Source organism: Magallana gigas, chromosome 10 (assembly GCF_963853765.1).
Source record: "Magallana gigas chromosome 10, xbMagGiga1.1, whole genome shotgun sequence".
Lineage (NCBI taxonomy): Eukaryota > Metazoa > Mollusca > Bivalvia > Ostreida > Ostreidae > Magallana > Magallana gigas.
The window spans coordinates 24588957-24611535 of NC_088862.1; the positions used below are offsets into that span (position 1 = coordinate 24588957).

Genomic DNA, 22579 nt, shown 5'->3' on the forward strand with positions numbered 1-22579 from the left:
ATCTAAGCTATTACTTGTCCTATCTTCACCAAACTTGCATGGATGATGCATCTGGACCTACTTATGGACTTGAAAGACTTGGATGCTGAATCTGAGTCCTAAATTTCCGATGCTGAAGGAGGTTAAGGTTGTTGGACCAGGTTAAAGTTTTTGTTGCAGGTGCCCTTTAATAGCAAATTCTAAGTTACTGCAGGTCCGTACTTCACCAAACTTGCATGGATGTTGTGTCTTACGATACTGATGCACCAGACAGGCTTGAGTGCTGAATCTGAGCTATAGGTTTCCGATGCTGGAGGAGGTTAAGGGGTTTGGAGCAGGTTAAAGTTTTTGTTGCAGGTGCCCTTTGATAGCAATATCTAAGTTACTGCTGGCCCGTACCTCACCAAACTTGCATTGATGGTGTGTCTTATGATACTGATGCACCAGACAGGCTTGAATGCTGAATCTGAGTCATAGGTTTTGGATGCTGGAGGAGGTTAAAGTTTTTAGAGCTGGTTAAAGTTTTTGAAACAGGTGCCCTCTGATGATTATATCTTAGTTACTATTTGTCCTAACTTCACCAGACTTCCATGGATGGTGCGTCTTATGATACTGATGCACCTGACAGGCTTGAATGCTGAGTCTGAGTCATAGGTTTCAGATGCTGGATATGGTTAAGTTTTTTGGAACAGGTCACATGTTTAATAGATAATAGTACTATTTCAAACTTGCATAGTTGATTAAACTGTAATATGAATGAATCACAGAGGAAGCTTCAGATGCAAAGCTTGATCGCCATTATCAAGGATGCTAAAAAATATATCTTAGTTATTACAGGTCCTAACTTCACCAAACTTGAATGGATGCTGTGTCTTATGATACAGATGCACCTGACAGGCATGGATGTTGAATTTGAGCCAAAGGTTGCAGATGCTGGAGCAGGTTAAGGTTTTGATTGCTAGTGCCCTCTGATGATGATATCTTAGTTATTACTGGTCTGAACTTCACCAAACTTGCATGGAGATGCGTCTTATGTATACTGATGCACCTGACAGGCTTGAATGCTGAATCTGAGCCATAGGTTTCGGATGCTGGATGAGGTTTAGTTTTTTTTGGAACAGGTCAGTGACACATGTTTTATAGATGATAGCTTGCATAGTTGATTTAACTATATTATAAATGAAACGCAGAGGTTGCTTCAGATGCAGAGCCTGATCTCCATTATCAAGGATGCTAAAGAAATCTCCTACCTCACTCAAACCTGCTCGATAGATGGATGTGTTTGTTGAGAAATGCTATAAAATGATTCCTAGTATGATATAGTATTGAATGGTATGAAACAATATTGTTTCATATGATACAATATAATATCATATGTAATATTATAAAAAGTTATATGATACGATATGATATTGTATCAATTTTTTTTACATTTTATGTTATGATATTGTATCATGATAACGATATGTATAGTATTGTATATTATGATACAATATTGTATAATATTATATTGTATTATTAATTTATTATTTTATCACATGATACTATTACGTAAGATATTGAAAAATATAATATTGTATCCTATGATACAATATTGTATATTCTATAATATATATTGTATCATACGATATTGTAAAATATGATATTAGTTTCTGTAATATAGAATTTTATCACATGATATTATATAATATGATACTGTTATATTATATAATATCGTATCATACGATATTGTATAATATGATATTGGTTTATAATATGATATATTATCACATCACATTAAATTGTATTGTATGATATCGTAAAATATATTATTGTATCATATGATACAATATGTATAATATAATATTGTATTATATAATATTTTACTTTATCACATATATTGTATCATTTGATATGATACAATGTTGTATCAAATTATATTGTATCATATGATACAATATCATATTATGTATCAAAAATGATACAGTATACAATATAATATCATATGTTTCTATGTTATGATGTATTATTTAATATGATATTGTAATATAATACTATATTGTTTTATATATTATGATATTGTATTATGTGATCAAATACAATAACGTATAACACAATACAATGTCATATCATACGTTACAATATCATATCTCATCATTGTTTATTATGGTATTTTATTGTATTATATGATATATGTTGTAAATATGATGGGATGCAATATTTAATTTTATATTATTGTATTGATTAACATATGAACATATGATTATCATACAATTTTTTAACAAATGATATACGATATTGTGTCAAAACAGAATCCATGAATATCCAAGATCATAAAGTATGATTTTCACTAAATATGATAAAGGTGGTCTCATAAAGGTGAAGTCTGATAAGGGTTATGTCTCGTCTCAGTGAGCTTTGTAATCTGTGATTACCTATGTTTATTTTAAGCCTCAATTAACAAAAATTATAGTCTCGTGAAAGAAAAGATGTATATAGAATTCACTATAGTTATTACTACGAATTCGTTACACGGATATAACGAATTACGGATATAACGAAGTAAATCCATTGGTCCCTCGGACTTCGCTATAACCGAGTTTTACTGCATTTGTATAAAATTCAGAGCTATGTACATTTTTTATATTGGAGTTATAAATTTATATACTTTGCCGATACAGGTCGCTCGGCACAGTCTGACGTTGAGTTATATAACAACGTTTCTATAACGTCGTACATGTATATAGTCTACCGGAGAATTATTTGCTGCATTCACCGACTGGCCAGAGTACAATCGCACGCTTCGTCACAAAATCGCTTGTGCCACTTGATGATAAGAAAACTCGAACCATTATGATTATACATGTATGAATTTTGCAATCTTTGTAATAGTTGATAACATCCATTTTATTCTTATATGTCCTTTTTACACTGAATTACGGAAGCAATATATAAAGAAATGTTATTACAAGAAACCAAGTGTTTTTAAGTTACTTTTAAATTACTTTTACGTTTTGTTTCTAACTTCTTGTATACGAGTTGACTTTCAAATTATGGTGATTTTTTGTACATACGAGTTGACTTTCGGTTAAATATACGGGAATTTTTGTGTACGTCAGTTGACTTTCGATTTTGTAACGGGATTTTTTTGTATACGAGTTGACTTTCGGTTTTTATATGCGGAAATTTTGTATACGAGTTGACCTGTATACGAGTTGGTCTGTGTACGACTTGACCGGACACCGTTAAAATGAAATTTAGGTCGCTGCTACACATATGTGGGCGTTTATCGAAACAGAAACATGGCAGTCATACCGGTATCTTCCATTTACCTTTCTGCTCAAGAACACATCCCAATGTGTATAAAACACGATTTGAATATAGACATAACATGTGAGGACTGTGATGAGTTTATTTGTTCGCAATGTGCCAAAACAGACCACAAGGACCATGACTGGAAAACTATACCCACAGCAGGCAGTCAAAGGAGAAGAGAGCTAAAGAAAACTCTGAGTAATGTTAAGGAGAAAGATATTGCAGAGATTGATGAGAAAATAAAGAAGGCATCCAAACAAAAGGAGGGCAACAAAAAATGTTGTGATTCTGAGGTCTCTAAACTTCAGAAACATTATGATGCGATTGTGTCAAAACTTGATGAAATCAAGAAGAATTTGGAGACTAAACTGGTGGAAGATCTGGAAAGAAAAAATGCTGAAGTGAGTAAGAAAAAACTAGATTTAGAAAAGAAAAGAGACAATATCAAGGATCTTGTGGAATTCTTGGAAGACAAACACGGTACCATGTCTGACTATAGTTTGATAGACAACCTCAGAGACTTGACCAACCTCGTGTCAAACACAGATAGTGATATCGAGAGGGGGGATCATTCGGTCAGATACAGAGGAGGGGACATCAGTGAGGGGTCACTGGAGTCCATAATGGGACAAACGTTTGATTTGGATGATTTCAGTGTTACCGAGACAGATTCATTTCAATATGGAGATGAATGTTTACAGGTGTTGGAGGCTATCGATAAAGATATATGTTTGGTGAGAGCTCATAAGTCGGAATGCTTTGAGCGAATGAACATAAGAAATAAGAAAACAGAAAAATCTAATATCTGTGGAAATGATGTATGTGTAACTGACAAAGGTGATGTGTATTTCACTGATTATAGTAACCCCGTCATTGTCCGTCTGTCCCCGTCAGGCTCAGCCTCTACAGTACTTAGTACAGCTCCACTAGTACCAGTTGGAATCTGTCAATCAACAGAAGGAGGACTGCTGGTCATATTGGTAGATGATGGTACAAACATATTTCATCTGGACTCAAAGTGTAGACGTCTGGTCAGACACGTGACACTGACCGGTGACGTCATCCGTGAGTACGAGTACCACGAGGACGGTCAGACCAGGCTGTTTACTCTACCATGGAGAGTCAGACAGAACGGAAACACTGACATTTGCGTGGTGAACAGGACAAGTCAATGTACTGGTGAACTGGTGATCCTATCCTCCTCTGGATTTCTAAAGTCTGTCTACCAAGGATCGAATCTGATGTTTAATCCAACTGATGTTGTTTGTGACTCACACTGCAACATCATTGTTACTGACTATCGTAAAAGCAAGATACATCTGCTGAGTCCTGATGGGGAGTTTATGAAGTACCTACTGACAAGAAATGAGTTAAAAGATCCATTTTCTATGTCTCTTTATCAATCCACGGTGTGGGTAGGGGATTTCCATGGACTCATCAAAGTATTTCAGTTCAATAACACTTAAAATCACGTTTTATACTTGTTTTATGTTGATCTCAAAATTCAAATGTTTTTCAAGAATCAAATATATTTATACGCTTTGTATAACTAATTAACGATATATATCACACATACTTTAAATGATAGTGTAAATATTGTAAAACAATTATTGTATTTGAGGTTGTCACTGTAAGGAAAGAATCAACCGGAAATGTGTTTAATTTATACAAATGTACATGTATGTAAAATAACCCTGGTTGGTAATGCTAAACTTCAAATGGAGAAGGCTTACATACGCATTGCCTGCTGCTTAATCCATTTATGTAAATGTATATTTGCTTAATAAAATATGTTTAAATCAAATCAAACTTCAAATGGGGTTATATAAGGCTAACGTAACTTATCTAAACTTATAAATTAAGGCATTTTGCAAATAAACTACAAAATGCCTCCACCAGAGTACTTGCTTGCATCAACACATGGTTGATGATGTCCGTAAGGTATAATTGAATTTTAACTGTTAAGTTATTATTGTGAAATTAATCAAAAACCTACTTTCATTTTCGATCAACAAGGCCGAAATAGCAAAAATGAGAGTAAGGTGGTGGACACGCTTTGGCAGATCTAAGTCATGAATAGTATCGATCAAAACATATACTTGCAAAGTTGCAATGAAATAATATTCAATGATTACTTAAAGAGAGTGAATATATTTACTATGAGCCTATTTAGAGAATACATAGCAGTGGCGTCGTAACCAAATTGAAAGTGGGGGGGGGGCTAGACAAATCCTCAGAATTTTTTTGTTGCCAAATCATGAAAATCCTAATCCGTGGGGGGGGGGGGGGTAATACAGTTCCAAAAAAAATCTTTTTCAAATCATGAAAATTCTTATTCTTCGTGGGGGGGGGGGGGTGCTAGTGGCTAGTGTACCAGTGTACCAATGACTCCAACTCTCCAACTTCTCAATATTTCAATCTTTTCAAGGTAAATTTAGGAACTTTTATCTTTGCTCCGATAAAGGGGGGGGGGGGGGGGCTGAACCCTCCATGATGCTATGGTGCCTAATGGTAAGGTCTAAGTTTGCAAAAAAAGTCTGTCGTCGTCAGTTGTACATCGTTCGTCATTCATAAATTTTTAAACATTTTTGGCTTATTCTTTGGAACAAGTAAACCAATTTCAACCGATAGAAACAAACAACCAGACAATAGCAGAAATGACAGCTATAAATTTTTTGAGTTTCTATATAATCATATTTGAAGGAGTATTATCAATATTTTAAAATCAGTTTCGTTTCATAGGTTCAAATTTGATTAGAATCATTATATTGGTCCCAGACTTCGTCTCAAACATACATGTGGTACTTGTACCTCTTCAAATGATGTGAAGATAAATATAGGCTTAGTTGAATAATATTAACTTAAAAGTTTTCTTTTTAAATTAAAATGTAAAGTCTATGGTTTCTGAATATTGATTAAAATCAATTTCGTGGACACATGCAATTTTATTCAAAATAACAGCACCATTTTCAGGAAAGTTTTATATTTTAATAAAAAGTATTATGTATAAAATTCAGAGCTATGTACATTTTTTATATTGGAGTTATAATTTTATATACTTTGCCGATACAGGCCACACGACACAGTCTGACGTTGAGTTATATAACAACGTTTCTATAACGTCGTACATGTATATACATGTATTTATCATGGGTACTGAGCATTATTTGTACATGTGGGAAAGTAGGCGGGTTTGTTTTGGTACGAGTTATTGGTTTTTACAATGATTGGCTATTTATATAGTAACTAGTACGCATGAGTGGAGATGTTATATAAGGGCGTGTATTTGGTAAATGAGCTATTCGAAGGCTCAGATTCTTAACTTAGTCCACGTATTAGAGATATTCCTACCCACCCACCCCTTGTTGTGATATGTTATTTGTAATAATCGATTTGCTATCAGTATTTAAGTTATAATTTATCTTTTGTAGTTTGATGATTGTACATATGGATGGAGTTAAACGAGAGATTGATTGATCGAGTTTATTTACTGTGATTGGATTTGATAAGAAACAGAAAAAGAGAATTTATGTAATGTGGTTCAATAAAATCTGAGCGCTTCGCCTCCTATCCTATAATAATTTGTTGGTTTATATGGTAAATAATTTATGTTCGTTTGAGTGTAACGAACTAAGAACATAATAGTAGTTTACCAGAGACCGATTTGCTGCATTCACCGATTAAGAAAACTCGAACTAATTCGATGGTTTTTTATTTCTTTCCTTTGGCATTTTTTTTTTGTTTCTAGTTTAGTCGTTTTAAGGTGTTTTACCTTAGTCGACACATACTATAGCCTGGTTCCCGAGGCCTTTCAAATTCCAAGTACTTATGCCTTGCACAATCTGTAGGCCTCGGGAACCAAGCTAACTTTTATATAATGGTGCGCTATTCCGTGTGGTAAGCCGACGTCGACCTCGCTTTCTTTGGCGTTTTCAAAGACATGTTTTTGCCGTTAATATCCTTCAATTTGAAAACGGCTTTAAATGACGAATGAAAATGACACGTACATTAACCATACAGATTACTTCACAATGTATGAAGTTTCGACATGTTTTATGGAAATTGTAAATAACTTCACATCTTAAAACTAAATTACAAAGTTGGGACAATTTTAACACTGTGCCGTGCGTAATTACAGCGACCATTTGATAAATTAAAATTGTAATTTTATTTTTTTTTTAACATGGAAAACGTTCAAAACCACATTAGTTTGATTTCAAATTTGATGACAACCATTTCGATGTACAATAGTTATATATAAACCCATCTGAAAATGGCAAAAACGCGATTGTCCGCGAACTTTTGGACAATCCTGGTATACCTTTAAATCAGCAATTAACCACCTTTTCTGTAACATATCCAACACCCATACAAAGCATTTAAACGTTTTTTACTGATAATAATCTCTTGTGGATACTACAGCATTGTTCTTGAAATCTTCCCTGCAACCTCGTGTCAAACACAGACAGTGATATAGAGAGGGGGGATCATTTGGTCAGACACAGAGGAGGGGACATCTGTGAGGGGTCACTGGACTCCATAATGGGACAAACGTTTGATTTGGATGATTTCAGAGTTACCGAGACAGATTCATTTCAATATGGAGATGAATGTTTAAATGTGTTGGAGGCAATCGATAAAGATATATGTTTGGTGAGAGCTCGTAAGTCAGAATGCTTTGAGCGAAGGAACATAAGAAATAAGAATAAAGAAAAATCCAATATCTGTGGAAATGAGGTATGAGTAACTGACAAAGGTGATGTGTATGTCACTAATTATAGTAACCCCGCCATTGTCCGTCTGTCCCCGTCAGGCTCAGCCTCTACAGTATTCAATAAAGCTCCACTAGTACCATTTGGAATCTGTCAATCAACAGAGGGAGGACTGCTGGTTACATTAGTAGATGATGATACAAAAAAAATTCATCCGGACTCAAAGAGTAGACGTCTGGTCATACACGTGACACTGACCGGTGACGTCATCCGTGAGTAAGAGTACCAGGGTGACGGTCAGACCAGGCTGTTTACTCTACCATGGAGAGTCAGACAGAACGGTAACACTGATATTTGCGTGGTGAACAGGACAAGTCAATCTACTGATGAACTGGTGATCCTGTCCTCCTCTGGATTTCTAAAGACTGTCTACCATGGACAGAAACTGACATTTGATCCAACTGATGTAGTTTGTGACTCACACTGCAACATCATTGTTAGTGACTATTCTAACTGCCAAATGCATCTGCTGAGTCCTGATGGGGAGTTCATGAAGTACCTGCTGACAGAGAATGTAGTAACAAATCCATGGTCCATGTCTCTGTATAAATCCACACTGTGGGTAGGGGACTACCAAGGACTTATCAAAGTGTTTCAGTTCAATAACACTTAAAATCACGTTATTGCTAGCGCTCTCGATCGCTAGCAACTACGGTAGTCATTTTCACTGGAATACGCATGCTCGACTCCATAGTAGGGGATTCTGGGAATACTGTACTACTGTAGATAAACTGTACTATTTGAGTTTCGTTTTATCATCTTCACATGAAGTTTTGTGTTTTATTGAAAATGTAAAAAGGTTTTATAATGCAAAGTTATTCTAAACATTATGATAAATAGTTAGCTTTATCTTAAATTCCTTCAAGCCCGGAAAACAACCTCGGATATGTTTTCCGAGCTTGCCGGAAAGGCCCGAGAAGATACGATTGCTACACAACAGTACCAATGGTTCTTGAAAATGTTCACCTCGAAATTGAAATTACAGTAGAAACATAATGATTAAGGCACAGTCAATGAGCTATGCCATTGCCGATGTGAAACCCACTCTAGATTCACAATTCTAAATTGAGACCCCACTCCAGCACAATTCCAGTACACCACTGTGCCTCCATATTGTTAATTAATCGATTCAGGAATTTAAACCAATGTTTTAGAAATCTGCTTCGCTACGGCGCTAGCTCACCAATCTTTTTAAAAGATAAGCTTGTACTTGTTTTATGTTGATCTCAAAATTCAAATGTTTTTCAAAAATCAAATACATTTATACGCTTTGTATATTGACTAATTAAGCGATATATATCACACATATTTTAAATGATAGTGTAAATATTGTAAAACAATTATTGTACCTTTGAGGTTGTCACTGTAAGAAAAGAATCAACCGGAATTGTGTTTAATTCAAACAATGAACATGTATGTATAATAACCCTGGTTGGCAATGCTTAACTTCAAATGGAGAAGGCTGACATAGGCATTGCCTGCTGCTTAATCCATTTATGTAAATGTATATTTGCATAATAAAATATGTTCAAATCAAATCAAACTTCAAACGGGGTTATCAGGCTTAAGTATCTTATATATACTTATAATTAAGGCATTTTGCAGATAAACTACAAAATGCCTGCACCAGAGTACTTGCTTACACCTTTGGTATTTCAACACATGTAAGATAATGTCCGTAAGGTATAATTGAATTTTAACTGATAAGTTATTAATGTGAAATTAATCAAAAACCTAGTACATGTACTTTCATTTTCGATAAACAAGACCGAAATAGCAAAAATGAGAGAAAGGGGGTGGACACGTTTTAGCGGATCCAAGTCATGAACAGTTTCGATAAAAATATATACTTGCAAAGTTACAATGAAATAATATTCAATGATTACGTAAAGATTGAATATATTTACTATGAGCCTATTTAGAGAATACATAGAAGTTAAAGGGACTTGGACACGATTTGAGATCAAGGGCGCGTTTTATTGAACTGACTTTAGTAAGTCTAGGGTTATGTTGGTGCATGCGCAAAGGCTAGACTCTATGAATGTGAATAAAACGACGAGTGTTGCTCTAGTGTTAAAAATGGCAAATACGTTTTTTCCTCTCAGCTGACCCAAGGCTAACTGTCTTAGATTAACATAAATTTACGTAATTTTAGAGTACTTACCATTACAAGTTTAATCTCTTTTGTTTAAATCATTCATCGTGTACAAATCTGTTTTAAAATTTCCCTGTTATTCAGAACTAATAAGATTCCCTTCTCCTACCCCGATCTGAAAATTATTTTGAATTGAAATAAACATCTCAATGATGAAATTTTTTATGAGTAACTAAGAATTAAAAAGAAAACTAAGAAAAATCATTGTTGCGTTTTACCTGTACTGTAGAGTTTAACATTTCTACCAATCTAGCATTAGTTAAATAAATGCTATATTTTTTTCACCGTTTATCTCTAACTCTACTTGAAATCTGAAAAAAATATCAGTTATGTGAAAGTTTATTATTTCTACTCTTTGAGTGATAAATAATAATAATACGCCCCAAAATTCAAATTTTCATATGTCAAACTCGCAATTGCTTATCGTTTTCCGCCATCTTGAAACTCTTGTGCTCTCACTAACTACCGCACTTAAAGCTGACATGAATTCATAAAAGCATTTGGTCGCCATATTAGTTTTGATCGCTCCTCTACTGTCACTGGGGTATATAAACCGGTTGAGAAAGTTAAGGTCGGTTGCTTTCTGATCGAGGCATTCAAGTTGCACGGACTTCTGAATGCATGAACTACACAATGTAGTAAAATGTTAGTATTAGATAATAAAGGAATCAACAATCAATAAAATACAAAACATATTTATTCTTTGAAAGAATTTCCAAGGTATCCGTAATATTTTGCACATAGAGTGCTGCCTTACTTCGCATGCACATCGAACACGTGTGTCGTTCATACAGAATGCATAACGTCTGCATCATTTTTAAAACCCCGGCGGCAGTACATCCAACACACTAGCTAAATGATAGTCAATTCAAGAAAGTAACAAGGTAACATCGTTTCCATTCGTTCCTACAAAAACGCTCCGTTTCTAAGAATCCATGCGATCATTGACATTGCTCGATCTGCCACAGTGTGTAGTTTGCGCATGTGCGATGTTATATTATACACAGGAAAACGGTCTACACTTATTGAGGATTTTTGAAGTATCTGTGGCTGGATTTCAGTCTGTCTTGTTTCGTCGTTCATTGGATATTCCTTGCATGCCAGTGCAGTGGTTATCATGTTATTTTTGTTCAAAACAACGCGTTTCTACACGTCTTTTTGTCCCAGGTAACGTGTTCTGGTGAATGAAATACCCGAATGCGGTGAAGCATGAATAGTGCTCTCGGCCTTATATAGGGGGAGTGTAGCGATGAGCAGAACAATAGAAATCGACAACTAATATGGCGGTAATCGGAGATAAAAGGGAAATAATGCGTATTTATGAATTCATGTCAGCTTTAATGAGTTTTACAGTTGAAATAATGTTGTTGGTTTAGAGGAAACGCTTTGAGAGGAATCGGCCCGACAAAGGACAAACATTAATTAAAAAGGACTTGGGCCAGGAAAAAAATCATATTGGTTTATCCTATGAACATTTTCATCCACACGTTATGCGTTATTAAGTACAAAACTTCTAGAAATTATGATTAAAGATCATATATTGGAGATGGACCGACAAACTGTTGATGTATATATATATATATATAAAAAATCAATCGTCGACTTAACAGACCTGCCGTTTGAGAATTTGAAAACAAAACATTTGACAGCCAAAGTTGTGACATGCTATTAATTTTTTTAATTATCTTAAGTGTTTCAAATAAATGTTGCATTCATCTGTTGATAATATTATATATGAGCAGATTGAATCAGTTTATCATTTTGTCAAAGAAATGGTACTTTCATACCTACATGTAACATTATTTGTAAACAAATATAAGACTCGAGCTTTGTTTACATAGCAATAAATTCTAACCTCTGTATTTCTCTTGTAACTTGACTTCTTACATTCAAATTTTGCTCAATCGTTCAAAATGCGCAAGTAAACCATTTTATACATAAAAATTAATTTTTTTTTTTTATCAACAATCGTGTCCAAGTCACTTTAAGATTTGACAAATGTTGAATAAATAAAATGAATCAATTCGTTTCTTTATTGGGCGATTTTAGTTTTGATACTCATTTGCTTGTGAAGCACGACCTGTGGTGAGAGAATGGGATAGAACTTTCTAGAAGGGGGTAACCAAGAATGCGGATTGACTAATTAAGTAGGACGAGTTCATCATGCATCGCGGGCAGATACCTTGGGTCGGACTTCGATTTATACAAAAAGTTATTAAATAGAATGGAACAATTAATGCGATTTTAGTATTAATGGAAAGAACTTTCCAGAACGGGGTGCCCAGAAACGGGTTGACTATAATTGACATCGTGGCGGAAAGTGTAGGGCGAGTTAACAATCGGGTAGATATGTACTTCGAATCTGACAACTTTGGTTTAAAATACACTCGCAAATGGATAGTAACGCATAACCATACCGTGTTTTAATTTTATACTTTTTAATGCCACGACAGACTGGTTGAAAACCTAAGACATTAATTTGTAAACTTTAATGATTAAAGGGACTTGGACATGATTTGAGCTCAAAATTTTTAAAATTTTTTTCATAAATTTTTATGTCAGGAATTGTTAATATAGATGTTTTCAATGCTTTGACAAAATTTGAAAGTCGAATATCGAATTACAAGCGATTTACAGAGGTAAGAATTTTTTGTTTTTTTAAACAAAGCTTGAGTCCTGTTAATTTTTACATATTTGTTGTATTGGTATAAGTTTCAATCTAATGTTGCTGTTTGTTGTGATGAGATTGTGTATGAACCCAATGAATCAGTCTATCTTTGTTTCCACAAGTTATTTTGATAAAGAAATGTCAATTTCTTTACTTTACAGTATTTGTAAACAAATATAAGACTCGAGCTTTGTTTCCATGATAGAGACTTCTTTCCTCTGTATCTCGCTTGTAACATGACTTCTAACATTCAAATTTTGGTAAATTCTTCAAAATACAAAAGTAAACTATTCAATACATAGAAATCAAAAATAAAAATTTCATCTGAAATCGTGTCCAGGTCCCTTTAATGAACACATTATTGTATTCTACGTCTCTATGGATAAATGATGCATGCATCCCCCCTCCAGATTGTTTTTCAAAACAGTCTTTTATCTGAAATTCCTTTTTAGGACAGTAATAGAAATTATATTGAAAATTGACTTACAGGACCAAATTTAGAGAGAGAGAGAGACAGAGAAAGAGAGAGAGAGAGAGGGGATAGAGAGAGAGAGAGAGGGGAGAGAGAGAGAGAGAGAGAGAGAGAGAGAGAGAGAGAGAGAGAGAGAGAGAGACTAAATTCCCATTCACTGGTTTAAAATAAATACATGTACAATAATTAAAAAAGTTTATTTTTTCTGTCAGCTGCAACAAACAGGATTAATGCCACATACATGTATTAATCATAATGTATTATCCAATTCAGTTGAGATTTTTCATCCCGCTTTCATGACCACCCCCACTTAATATACAACAACGAAGTTTGTTTTTTATTTCAATTTCAAAAGAATAAGATACTTATATATTGAGGCATTTTGCAAATAAACAACAAAATATTTGCACCAGGGTACTTGCTTACGCCTTTGGTATTTCAACACATGCGCGAGGATGTCCGTAAGGTACATGTATAATTGAATTTTAACTGACAAGTTATTATTGTGAAATTAATCAAAAACCTATTTTCATTTTCGATAAACAAGCCCGAAATAGGAAAAATGAGAGTAGAGAGTAAGGTGGTGGACATGCTTTAGCGGATACAAGTCAGGGGTAGTTTGCATCAAAAAATATAGTTTGAACTTCAATGAACTGTTTTCAGAAGTGCTTAACACCCCAATCCCCTTCTCATGGCTGTGTTCCAATAGAACAGACAAGAGGACAGACATGCACCTTTAGAAGCAATCAAAGTACTGAGAGTACTGATAGGCGGAAGCATGATTGTTATTAAAGTTACAAAACAAAATGAAATTAAGGTGGAAGACCCTATGTGACATCTGTCAATATTAATGTGAATAAAATTCAAAATAATCAAAAGACTCTTACCGGTTTAGTATTTTCAAATTTTACAAAACATTTGCCAAAAAAACCCCACATTTAAAATATTTTCGGAAAGGTAAAAGTTATAAAAGCCCCAGCGGAATTCGAATTTACGATTAACAGATTTGTAGCTAAGCTCCCAGTGCTCTACATTGTTAGGTAAACATTTATGATCGGAGGTACGTCAAACATGAAAGTGTCCCATAACACGTTAATTGCATGAAAAACCACTGACACTATTTTTTCTTGTTTTCTAGATTAGTTAAGTTAAACAGTAGCAAGTAGATTTTGTGTTTAAAAAGTAGTGAAGGCTTTTTACATAAGAGATAAAATAAAGTATGAGCTTTATCCAAATTCAGTCGTATGTCATTACACGTACCTAAAGATTATTGAAGTCATTATGTCTTTAAAAATCTTCAGGTACAGTGTATGCATAAAATATAAATTCAATAAACCATCCATGTTTTATGACTTTAAAGTTAAATGATAGGGTATTTTGATTAATATAATGAACTTTATTCACATTTTTATCGACAGGTGTCCCTTACCACCTTAAAAGATCTTTTTGTTCCGTAAACACATGTGCCACATTTACAGGTATACATGTATTTGTACTGTAATTGGTGAAACTTTTTTGAAAATCTGGCCAATGTAAACTGATTGTATTATATGCTCAAAAAGGTTCATTAATTGTTCATGAAAGTGCCGTTATTTGAAAATCCTATATATTTTTTAACAAATTTGTCATTACTATACTCGTATACCTGGATAAAAAAGTGACTCCGTCGACATTAAATAGAACAGTTGTTAAAGAATAAATATGGGATTATACTCTTTAAAAAAATCAACGCTTTAGAGGAAGTTTATATAAGATTAAGGGTTGCGAAAGCTTCTACTTTGACACTGTTATTTTAAATTGTTGTCTTACATCGCATGGTGATTTGCCCTGTCTACAGCCGGGGCCTTGCTTTGAGTCTCCTGCAAAACGACAGAACTCTCCGAATAAAAGGATAAATAACATTTTGTTCGGAAAATGGGCTAAGTTTAAGTACACCATCGTTTCACTTTTTGAACCGAGTCCTCTCTCTCAAATTTTTCAAAAGACCACTCAATTATTTCTTAAAATTATGTTTATATATCAACAGAAACTGTGAGTATACAATTTGTCTAATGGCACTAACAGTTACTAAGATGGTACCCATTATGATAAAAATAAATCTGAGTAATAGCTATTGTACAGTTTTGCTTAGATTTACAAATTAAATTGCGATAGGCGGACAGATAATGGTTTCCATTATGTTAAGATAATTCTGAGTAATGGTCATTGTGCAGTTTTGTTTACAAAACTTCAACCAAAGTGTGTTCGTAAATTTTAAATAATAAAAAAAAAAACCCAGGTCATGCATGTGATGAACATGCATAGAAATATTTTTTATATAATACATTAAGGAGAATGCCAGTGGATGGTCAACAAATTATTTCAGATCTACCTAAAATATATAGTTATTTTTTTTTAGCTAAAAACTTCAATTTAGTAAATTAAAATTCTATAAGTTTTAGCTTTGAAAATTGGTATTGTCTTATATTTTATACGAGCTCTTCTTCTCAAGGAGATTAATATTGTAAAAAAAAATTGGCCTTGACCATCCATCCTCTTAAAAAGGCAACATATGTTTTATATTCAGTAATAGAGTTCACACTTACACACTTTCTACATAATACACTATACAGTCATGTATTAATTGTATAAACGCACAATTTAGGTTGGGGTTTTTTTTTTTTACATGTACTGAATTTTCTTCAGATTACCAAGTAACTCCGTCACAAAGAGGCAATCTTTGTCGTCCAAACAAACACCACATGGACGCTGTAAATCACAGTTGTCAATGTAGCGGAGGAATTGTCCGTCCTGATCCAGGATGTGTATGCTGTGGTGGTTGAAGTCTGCTATCAGGATCCGACTCTGGCTGTCTGTTGCGATGCCGCGGGGACCAAACGATCCTTTGGCAGTAGATGGAGGACCGGTGTATATGAACCGGAGTTTCCCGACCTGATTGACCACCACCACTGTACTGCCGCCGTTGTCGGCTACACAAATATCTAAGTTCCTGTTCTTGCTGATGTATTTAGTGTTATGAAAACCGCCACATGAAAAAAGCGGCTGACCCATGTCATTGAATTGGATGCTTTGTATCTCGTTATAGCCAGTCTGAGAGTAACGTACAACTTTCGCTTGTTTCTTATCATCACTGTCCATGACAACCAGGAGGTCATCGGTGGAGGTGACACAGACATTGCGAGGTCCCTACTTTCGCAGCTTGACCACCAGTTATACGCTAGAATCCGTCACCATGTTGACAGTGCCGTCATTGTAATCGGTATAGATTAGATCTCCGGTCCGTGTCACTGCTATGTCCGTCGGAACCTTCCAGGACTTGATTGTGGCTGACTTTACTTGTTTCCCTTGGAGGTTGTACAGTTTCATGCTCCTGCTCAGGCCACACGTCCAGATTTCTTCGTCACTCAGACAAGACACGCCGTATAATGGATTGAGGCGGCCATAATTGGTCTTTATATCTGTGATGGTCCGTGGTTCATCAATAAGTGAGCTTGGAGAATCAATTGTCTATGTTTTGAGAGAACCAAACTGTTGGTAAAGTTTTTCTTTGTTAATCTCTTATGGGGTAAAACATGGTAAGGAAATTGAATGCTTAGGAGGCGATGTTCTGAATTCAGCATTCCTAGATTGTAGGCAGAGACAAGGCTGACATCATTGGAGTTCACAAGTTTCGTCATATCTGCAATGCTTTTAGTGATTTCAGAAATGGCGCCAACTTCCTGCTTTTTAAGGACAACTAGGTCCTTGGATTCCATATCATCAACGTCAGATTTCAGTTTCTTGACAATGGCGTCTATTTCTCTGTGGACGTCCTCTCCATTTTTTTATCGATAACGGTTTTTAATTTCTGGGAGTTTTTACCTAGAGTAGCCTTTTAGACTGGGATGTTCGATGTGATTTCTTGATATTGAGAATGAATAGAATTCTCCAGTTCTTCTAAATCTTGTTGTAAAACCTGTTTCTGGCTCTCAAATTTTTCCACAATGTCAACTAATGTATGACCTTTGTGCTCTTTGGAAGAAGAACACAACACACAGATCGGAATACTGCACTGTTCGCAGTAATGCTCGCATATTTTTTAGGAATGTTTTCGACATTTAACAGTAGATCCTCGCAGTTTACAAGGAACCACTCTATGCTCTTTGGATATATCGGAGAGATGTTTCCCAACACAGGTCTTACACAAATGTATGTGACAAATGTCGCAGTACATAGGGGGTGCTGGGGTCTCGCAGAGATGGCATCTTAGAACATCTTGAGCACAGCGGCGGGGATCCATGGTACAAGACTTTAAATTGTCTTTACTTCATGGGGAAAAATAAATCTGAAAAAAAAATTAAATCGAGTTTTTATTTATTATCATGCTTAGCCAACAATATTTAAAATTTGATAAATTTTAAAAGTACATCAGTATTGTCAACCGGTTTATCTAAAATTGTCCATTCTTAAAACAAAGAAGGTATCATTTTGAGTCGGATATAAGGCCTTAAATTGTCCTTTCTGTATAAGAAAAAAAATTAATCTCGGTCTCTCCAACAGGCCTTGATCAGGCCCCGCGGCCATAAAACTTAGACGAGCTCTTTTTTGATCCCAGTCTCACTTTTCCACTATATGTTCCTTTTGTAAAAGTGAGACTTAGATCATAAGTAATCTCGTCTAAGTTTTATGGCCCCGGGGCCAGTTCTTTATCTCACAGAAAGGACCAATCATAACCAACCGCTGGCGAAAAATAATTTTTTGCCAGCTGAAATGGCCGAGTAGTTACGATTGAGAACGGGCAATTTCCGACTTATATCCCCTGTATAATAAAGCCATTCACAGTATGCGGGCAATCGAATTCCAATGAATGAATCGGTTTCTTTAGTGTGTAAGATTATTCTTGATTCTTTTTGTAAAGTATGATCGTATACTGTGGTTTCATTAATATTCAAGGGTATCAATTTTCGTGGATTAAGTGAAATTTACAGTTTCAAGGATAGGTAATTTGTGGCCAATGACCAAATCAATACAAAATGTTAATATAAATTTCACTTCGATGAACATTTAATTTCGTGGATCTACTAAACAACGAAATCCACGAAAGTTGGTATTCAACGAATATTGATGAAACCACAGTATAGAAAAATAGTGGCGTTTAAGTTGTTTATATAAGAAATGATTAAATAGCAACATAAAAACAAAAACGTTTACCGGGATATGAATTTCAAAACCAGGTCATATTCCACTTTACGACGAAAATATGAGAAATCAACCAAAGCAATGGATGTACAAATGTTTAATATATAAAATAATTGTATTGAGTTAGTAAAGCAAAAATGTAACAACAATCGATAATATATTTTATTTACAATTTAGAAATGAAATAATTAAAAAAAGTAGAACTCATGTAAATAAAACATCTTCAATATTGCGCTTTAAAGGACCGGGGGGGGGGGGGGGGGCTACCGGTATATTGAAAGGTCTCACGGTGTATGTGCAAATGCACTCTACTCGACCCAGTTTTGTATTGTTTGACGAAGTGTTGTTTAAGGTCAATTCAAAGCGATTTAAAAAGAAATTACTTGAGTTTCCTTTATGGAAGAAGTTAGGAACATATTCTGTAGTAACCAGGAGTTTGTTTGTTTTTTGTTTATGGCAAATTTTTAAAGGTTTTGATGTTGTTTGAAATGTGTTTGCAAACATTTATTATGTTGTTCTTATACTGGCCGGGGGGGGGGGGCTTTTCCTTTCCAATTAACTCGCAGATTTGTTATTTTTAAGTTACATTTGTTTAAATATGTACAACGTAGCAGAACAAATTTTATATCTATTGTATTGTACATCAAATCTGACTGCATGTGTCTTTCATACAGTAAACACAGTTCTATTGCATATATTTTTTAAAATGAGTTATCGACTGTAAAGAAAATGCATAGTTTGCATGATTTTTTTTTCTCATTTTATAATTGTTTTGTGATTTGCTGGAATATACTGTAGAAGCAGAAATATTCGTTGAGGATTTAATTTCGTTATTTTCGTTGGTAGTATAAATCTACGATATTAAATCCATGACGAATTTTTAACCAAAGTATTAATGAATACCAAGAGACTACGATATGACGAAATTAAATGGCAACCGAATTTTATTTTGTTAAAAAACAACGAAATTTTGACCCAACAAAAATATTCATTTCTACAGTATAGATATTTTTTTTCTCAATTCTAGTTATAATGTATGGAAAGCCATGGGATACGCAAAGATTATCAAGTTCAGTTTATTCTCTCATACCAAATAATTTGGTATAAGAGGAACATATATACAGAATAAACATAAATACAAACGGTAAGAAGTATACAAACACAGTTATGGAGGAAAAAACTTGTAAAGATTGCTGCATAACAAAAGTCATACTGATTTCATAGAGCACCCGGTAAAGTATCTTTATCTTTTGTTGTCCTATATTTGTAAATAACCAAATTCAAATTTCATGCAGCTACCCCTATTCTTTTTACAAAAAAGTTTTACTTAGAATTTGAAAAGCTGCTGTGTAATCCAAATTGTACAATTATAATATTCTTTCCATAATAAAAATGGTTACATGGAATCGGTATGATTTTTCTTTTTTGATTTTTTTTCTATATAAATTATGGTAACTGCAAATTTTAACGTAATATAGATAGCCTTTGTAATGTCGAGTGAAGATGAAATTGATTTAGATTAAAAATAATACGAATCATAATAAACCTGTTTTGTTTCCAACCTGGTTATTTCATTTTATCTCGTACATGACTTTGTGTACGTCTCTCCGCGTTTTAGAACTCGATGTACACTTGGATCGTTTTATTCAGAATCGCCGGCTTTGACTATGTACAGTAATGTATTAATAGTTCTGTATTGTTTAAACGACTTAATCACATTTTCAGGATAAAGTGTACGCTTTTCTATGGTTGTTAATCGGCTGACCTACCTCAACCCAATTACAAGTTTGCATCCTTGACTACGAGTCCATCCACATGCGCGTTTTTTGATGTGTGTGTGTGTGTGTGTGTGTGTGTGTGTGTGAGAGAGAGAGAGAGAGAGAGAGAGAGAGAGAGAGAGAGAGAGAGAGAGAGAGAGAGAGAGAGAGAGAGAGAGAGAGAGAGAGAGAGCCTTGGTATGAGTAAAAGAGAGTCTTGCGTAAATCATTATTAATGTAAAAAGTAAATAAATATTCTATTTGTTATACGTGTATTTAAATCAAGCTGACGAAAATTTTCACATAATTTTCACCGGAAATTAACATGAATTTTACGTGAAGTCTCATAGCATTATTTAGCCTTTTTATTAGTCTTTTTCAAACTCAAATGATGGTAAAAACACCTCATAAGTTGTTTTGTCATAAATTTTCAAAGCATGTGCACTCTCATATATAATTTTACCTATACAAATAAGGACATTTAAATATTCAAAATCTGAGTTCTTAATCAAGCTTTCTTAAACACGTATTTATCACTTACATTGATATATTCAACTGTTCAATTGATTTTAAAATCACTACCTTCATTGAATCCAAAAATATGGATCATTCACACCACAAGCTTTGGCAGCCATACAAATAAACAGAAAACTTTAGTATGAAATTCTTTAAGTTTTATTTTTCTCTGTATTACAAATATATTTAAGATACTCTTAGTTGTTTCAATCTGGAGAGAGAGAGAGAGAGAGAGAGAGAGAGAGAGAGAGAGAGAGAGAGAGAGAGAGAGAGAGAGAGAGAGAGAGAGAGAGAATTTAATAAAAACTCATGTACCTTTCATATACAAAGTTTAATTAAAACTTTTATATAAATGAATATAATATTTTAAAGAATTTACAATAGCAGCCGCCCATTTCTACACAAACTGGTCTTTTAATCGTCACCTAACGCTTTAGTAATCTATTAGTAATATATTAAACATTTAAAAACACTTTATGCACTCCAAATATTAAAAATCCAGAGTTATCAAAGATAGAATGCATACAGTACAATCGATCCATGGGTTAATAAAAAAAACAATATTATTTTGTGTCAACACATATTTGTATAACATTTAAGCAATTTAATTTTAGGGTTCTGTTTCCTAGGCCCGATAACAATTTTGTCCATTATGAAACCATCTTAGGATAAATACTAGCAGATATATTTGTAACGGAAACCTTCTGATTTCTCAATAAACCGTATATGATGGAATGCAACTTTATAAATTTAATATGTATTTGAAAAATACCAAAATGTACAATAAAAAATGACAATAACAAACTGTTCACCATCTCAAAATTCATTAAGCGAAATAAGAATTCAAAGCAGAGCAACACAGGTCTCTAAGAAGATAGAGGTCGGATCAGGTGCCTTGGAGGAGTAAGAACCCGCTATTGACTGGTCGCACCCACCGTGCGCTCCTTGTCACAATCAGGAATGGCATGATCGAGGTAAATGTCGAAATCGGAAAATGTCATAACAGGGAAGAGACGAAACGTTGATGATTTGGTTTGCTTGTGATGGTCAAAATTCAAACCTCGAGCAAACATAGACCTCCATTAGGTTGGAGGTGTGCTCATTGTCAAGATCATGAAAAACAGAAAAAAAACCGTAGTCAGTCCAGTGTATAAATAATGGTCCAACAGGTATGAAACACGTCAGTCAGCATGATTTCTAATGAAATATTGTACTTGCTGACAAGGTCACTGTATTGACCATAGAACCTGCGTAAAAATGAATTTGATCGAGGTTTTTGATAGTCCTCTCCCAACAACTTGTTTGTACGTAGCTTGCCTCGATTAAAAAATTGTTCGTATGTAGAGTATCCTCTTGAATATCGAATAAGCTGAAAGACATAAACCCCATGAGCAGGTGATGGTGGTATATTGCTACACTGGTAAGGAAGTTGAAGATGGAAAAATTAAAATCATCACGTTTATCATATAGTTTTGTTGTTAGGTTACCAATAACGTCTTTTTCTAGTAAAATAGCCAAATATGAAACAGTTGTTTCGGAGTATGTGGTATCTTTTATTTCAAGCTCATTTGGATAGATTGAGGTAACATAAGAGTGAAAGTAACAATTGTTAATGAATAGAACATCATCAATATATCTAAAAGTGGAGTTGAAAGCAACAGCAAGAGCTTTATTCTTTTCTAGCACACCGCTTTTGAATGAATTCTGCTTGACATGAATATAAAAATAAGACACCCAATATAGAGGAGCACATTTGTACAATTTTTTATTTTGATTATCCCACACTTC

At 34.2% G+C, this 22579-nt stretch overlaps 1 protein-coding gene across 1 annotated transcript; it reads left to right on the forward strand.

Annotated features, from left to right (window-relative positions):
- Positions 1–3260: 3260 nt before the first annotated feature.
- On the forward strand, positions 3261–8658 carry LOC136272000 (tripartite motif-containing protein 2-like). The gene is made up of 3 exons (XM_066072654.1): positions 3261–4621; positions 8055–8261; positions 8355–8658. Exons 1-3 carry the CDS (start codon positions 3261–3263, stop codon positions 8656–8658), a joined length of 1872 nt encoding a protein of 623 aa, XP_065928726.1.
- Positions 8659–22579: the final 13921 nt, after the last annotated feature.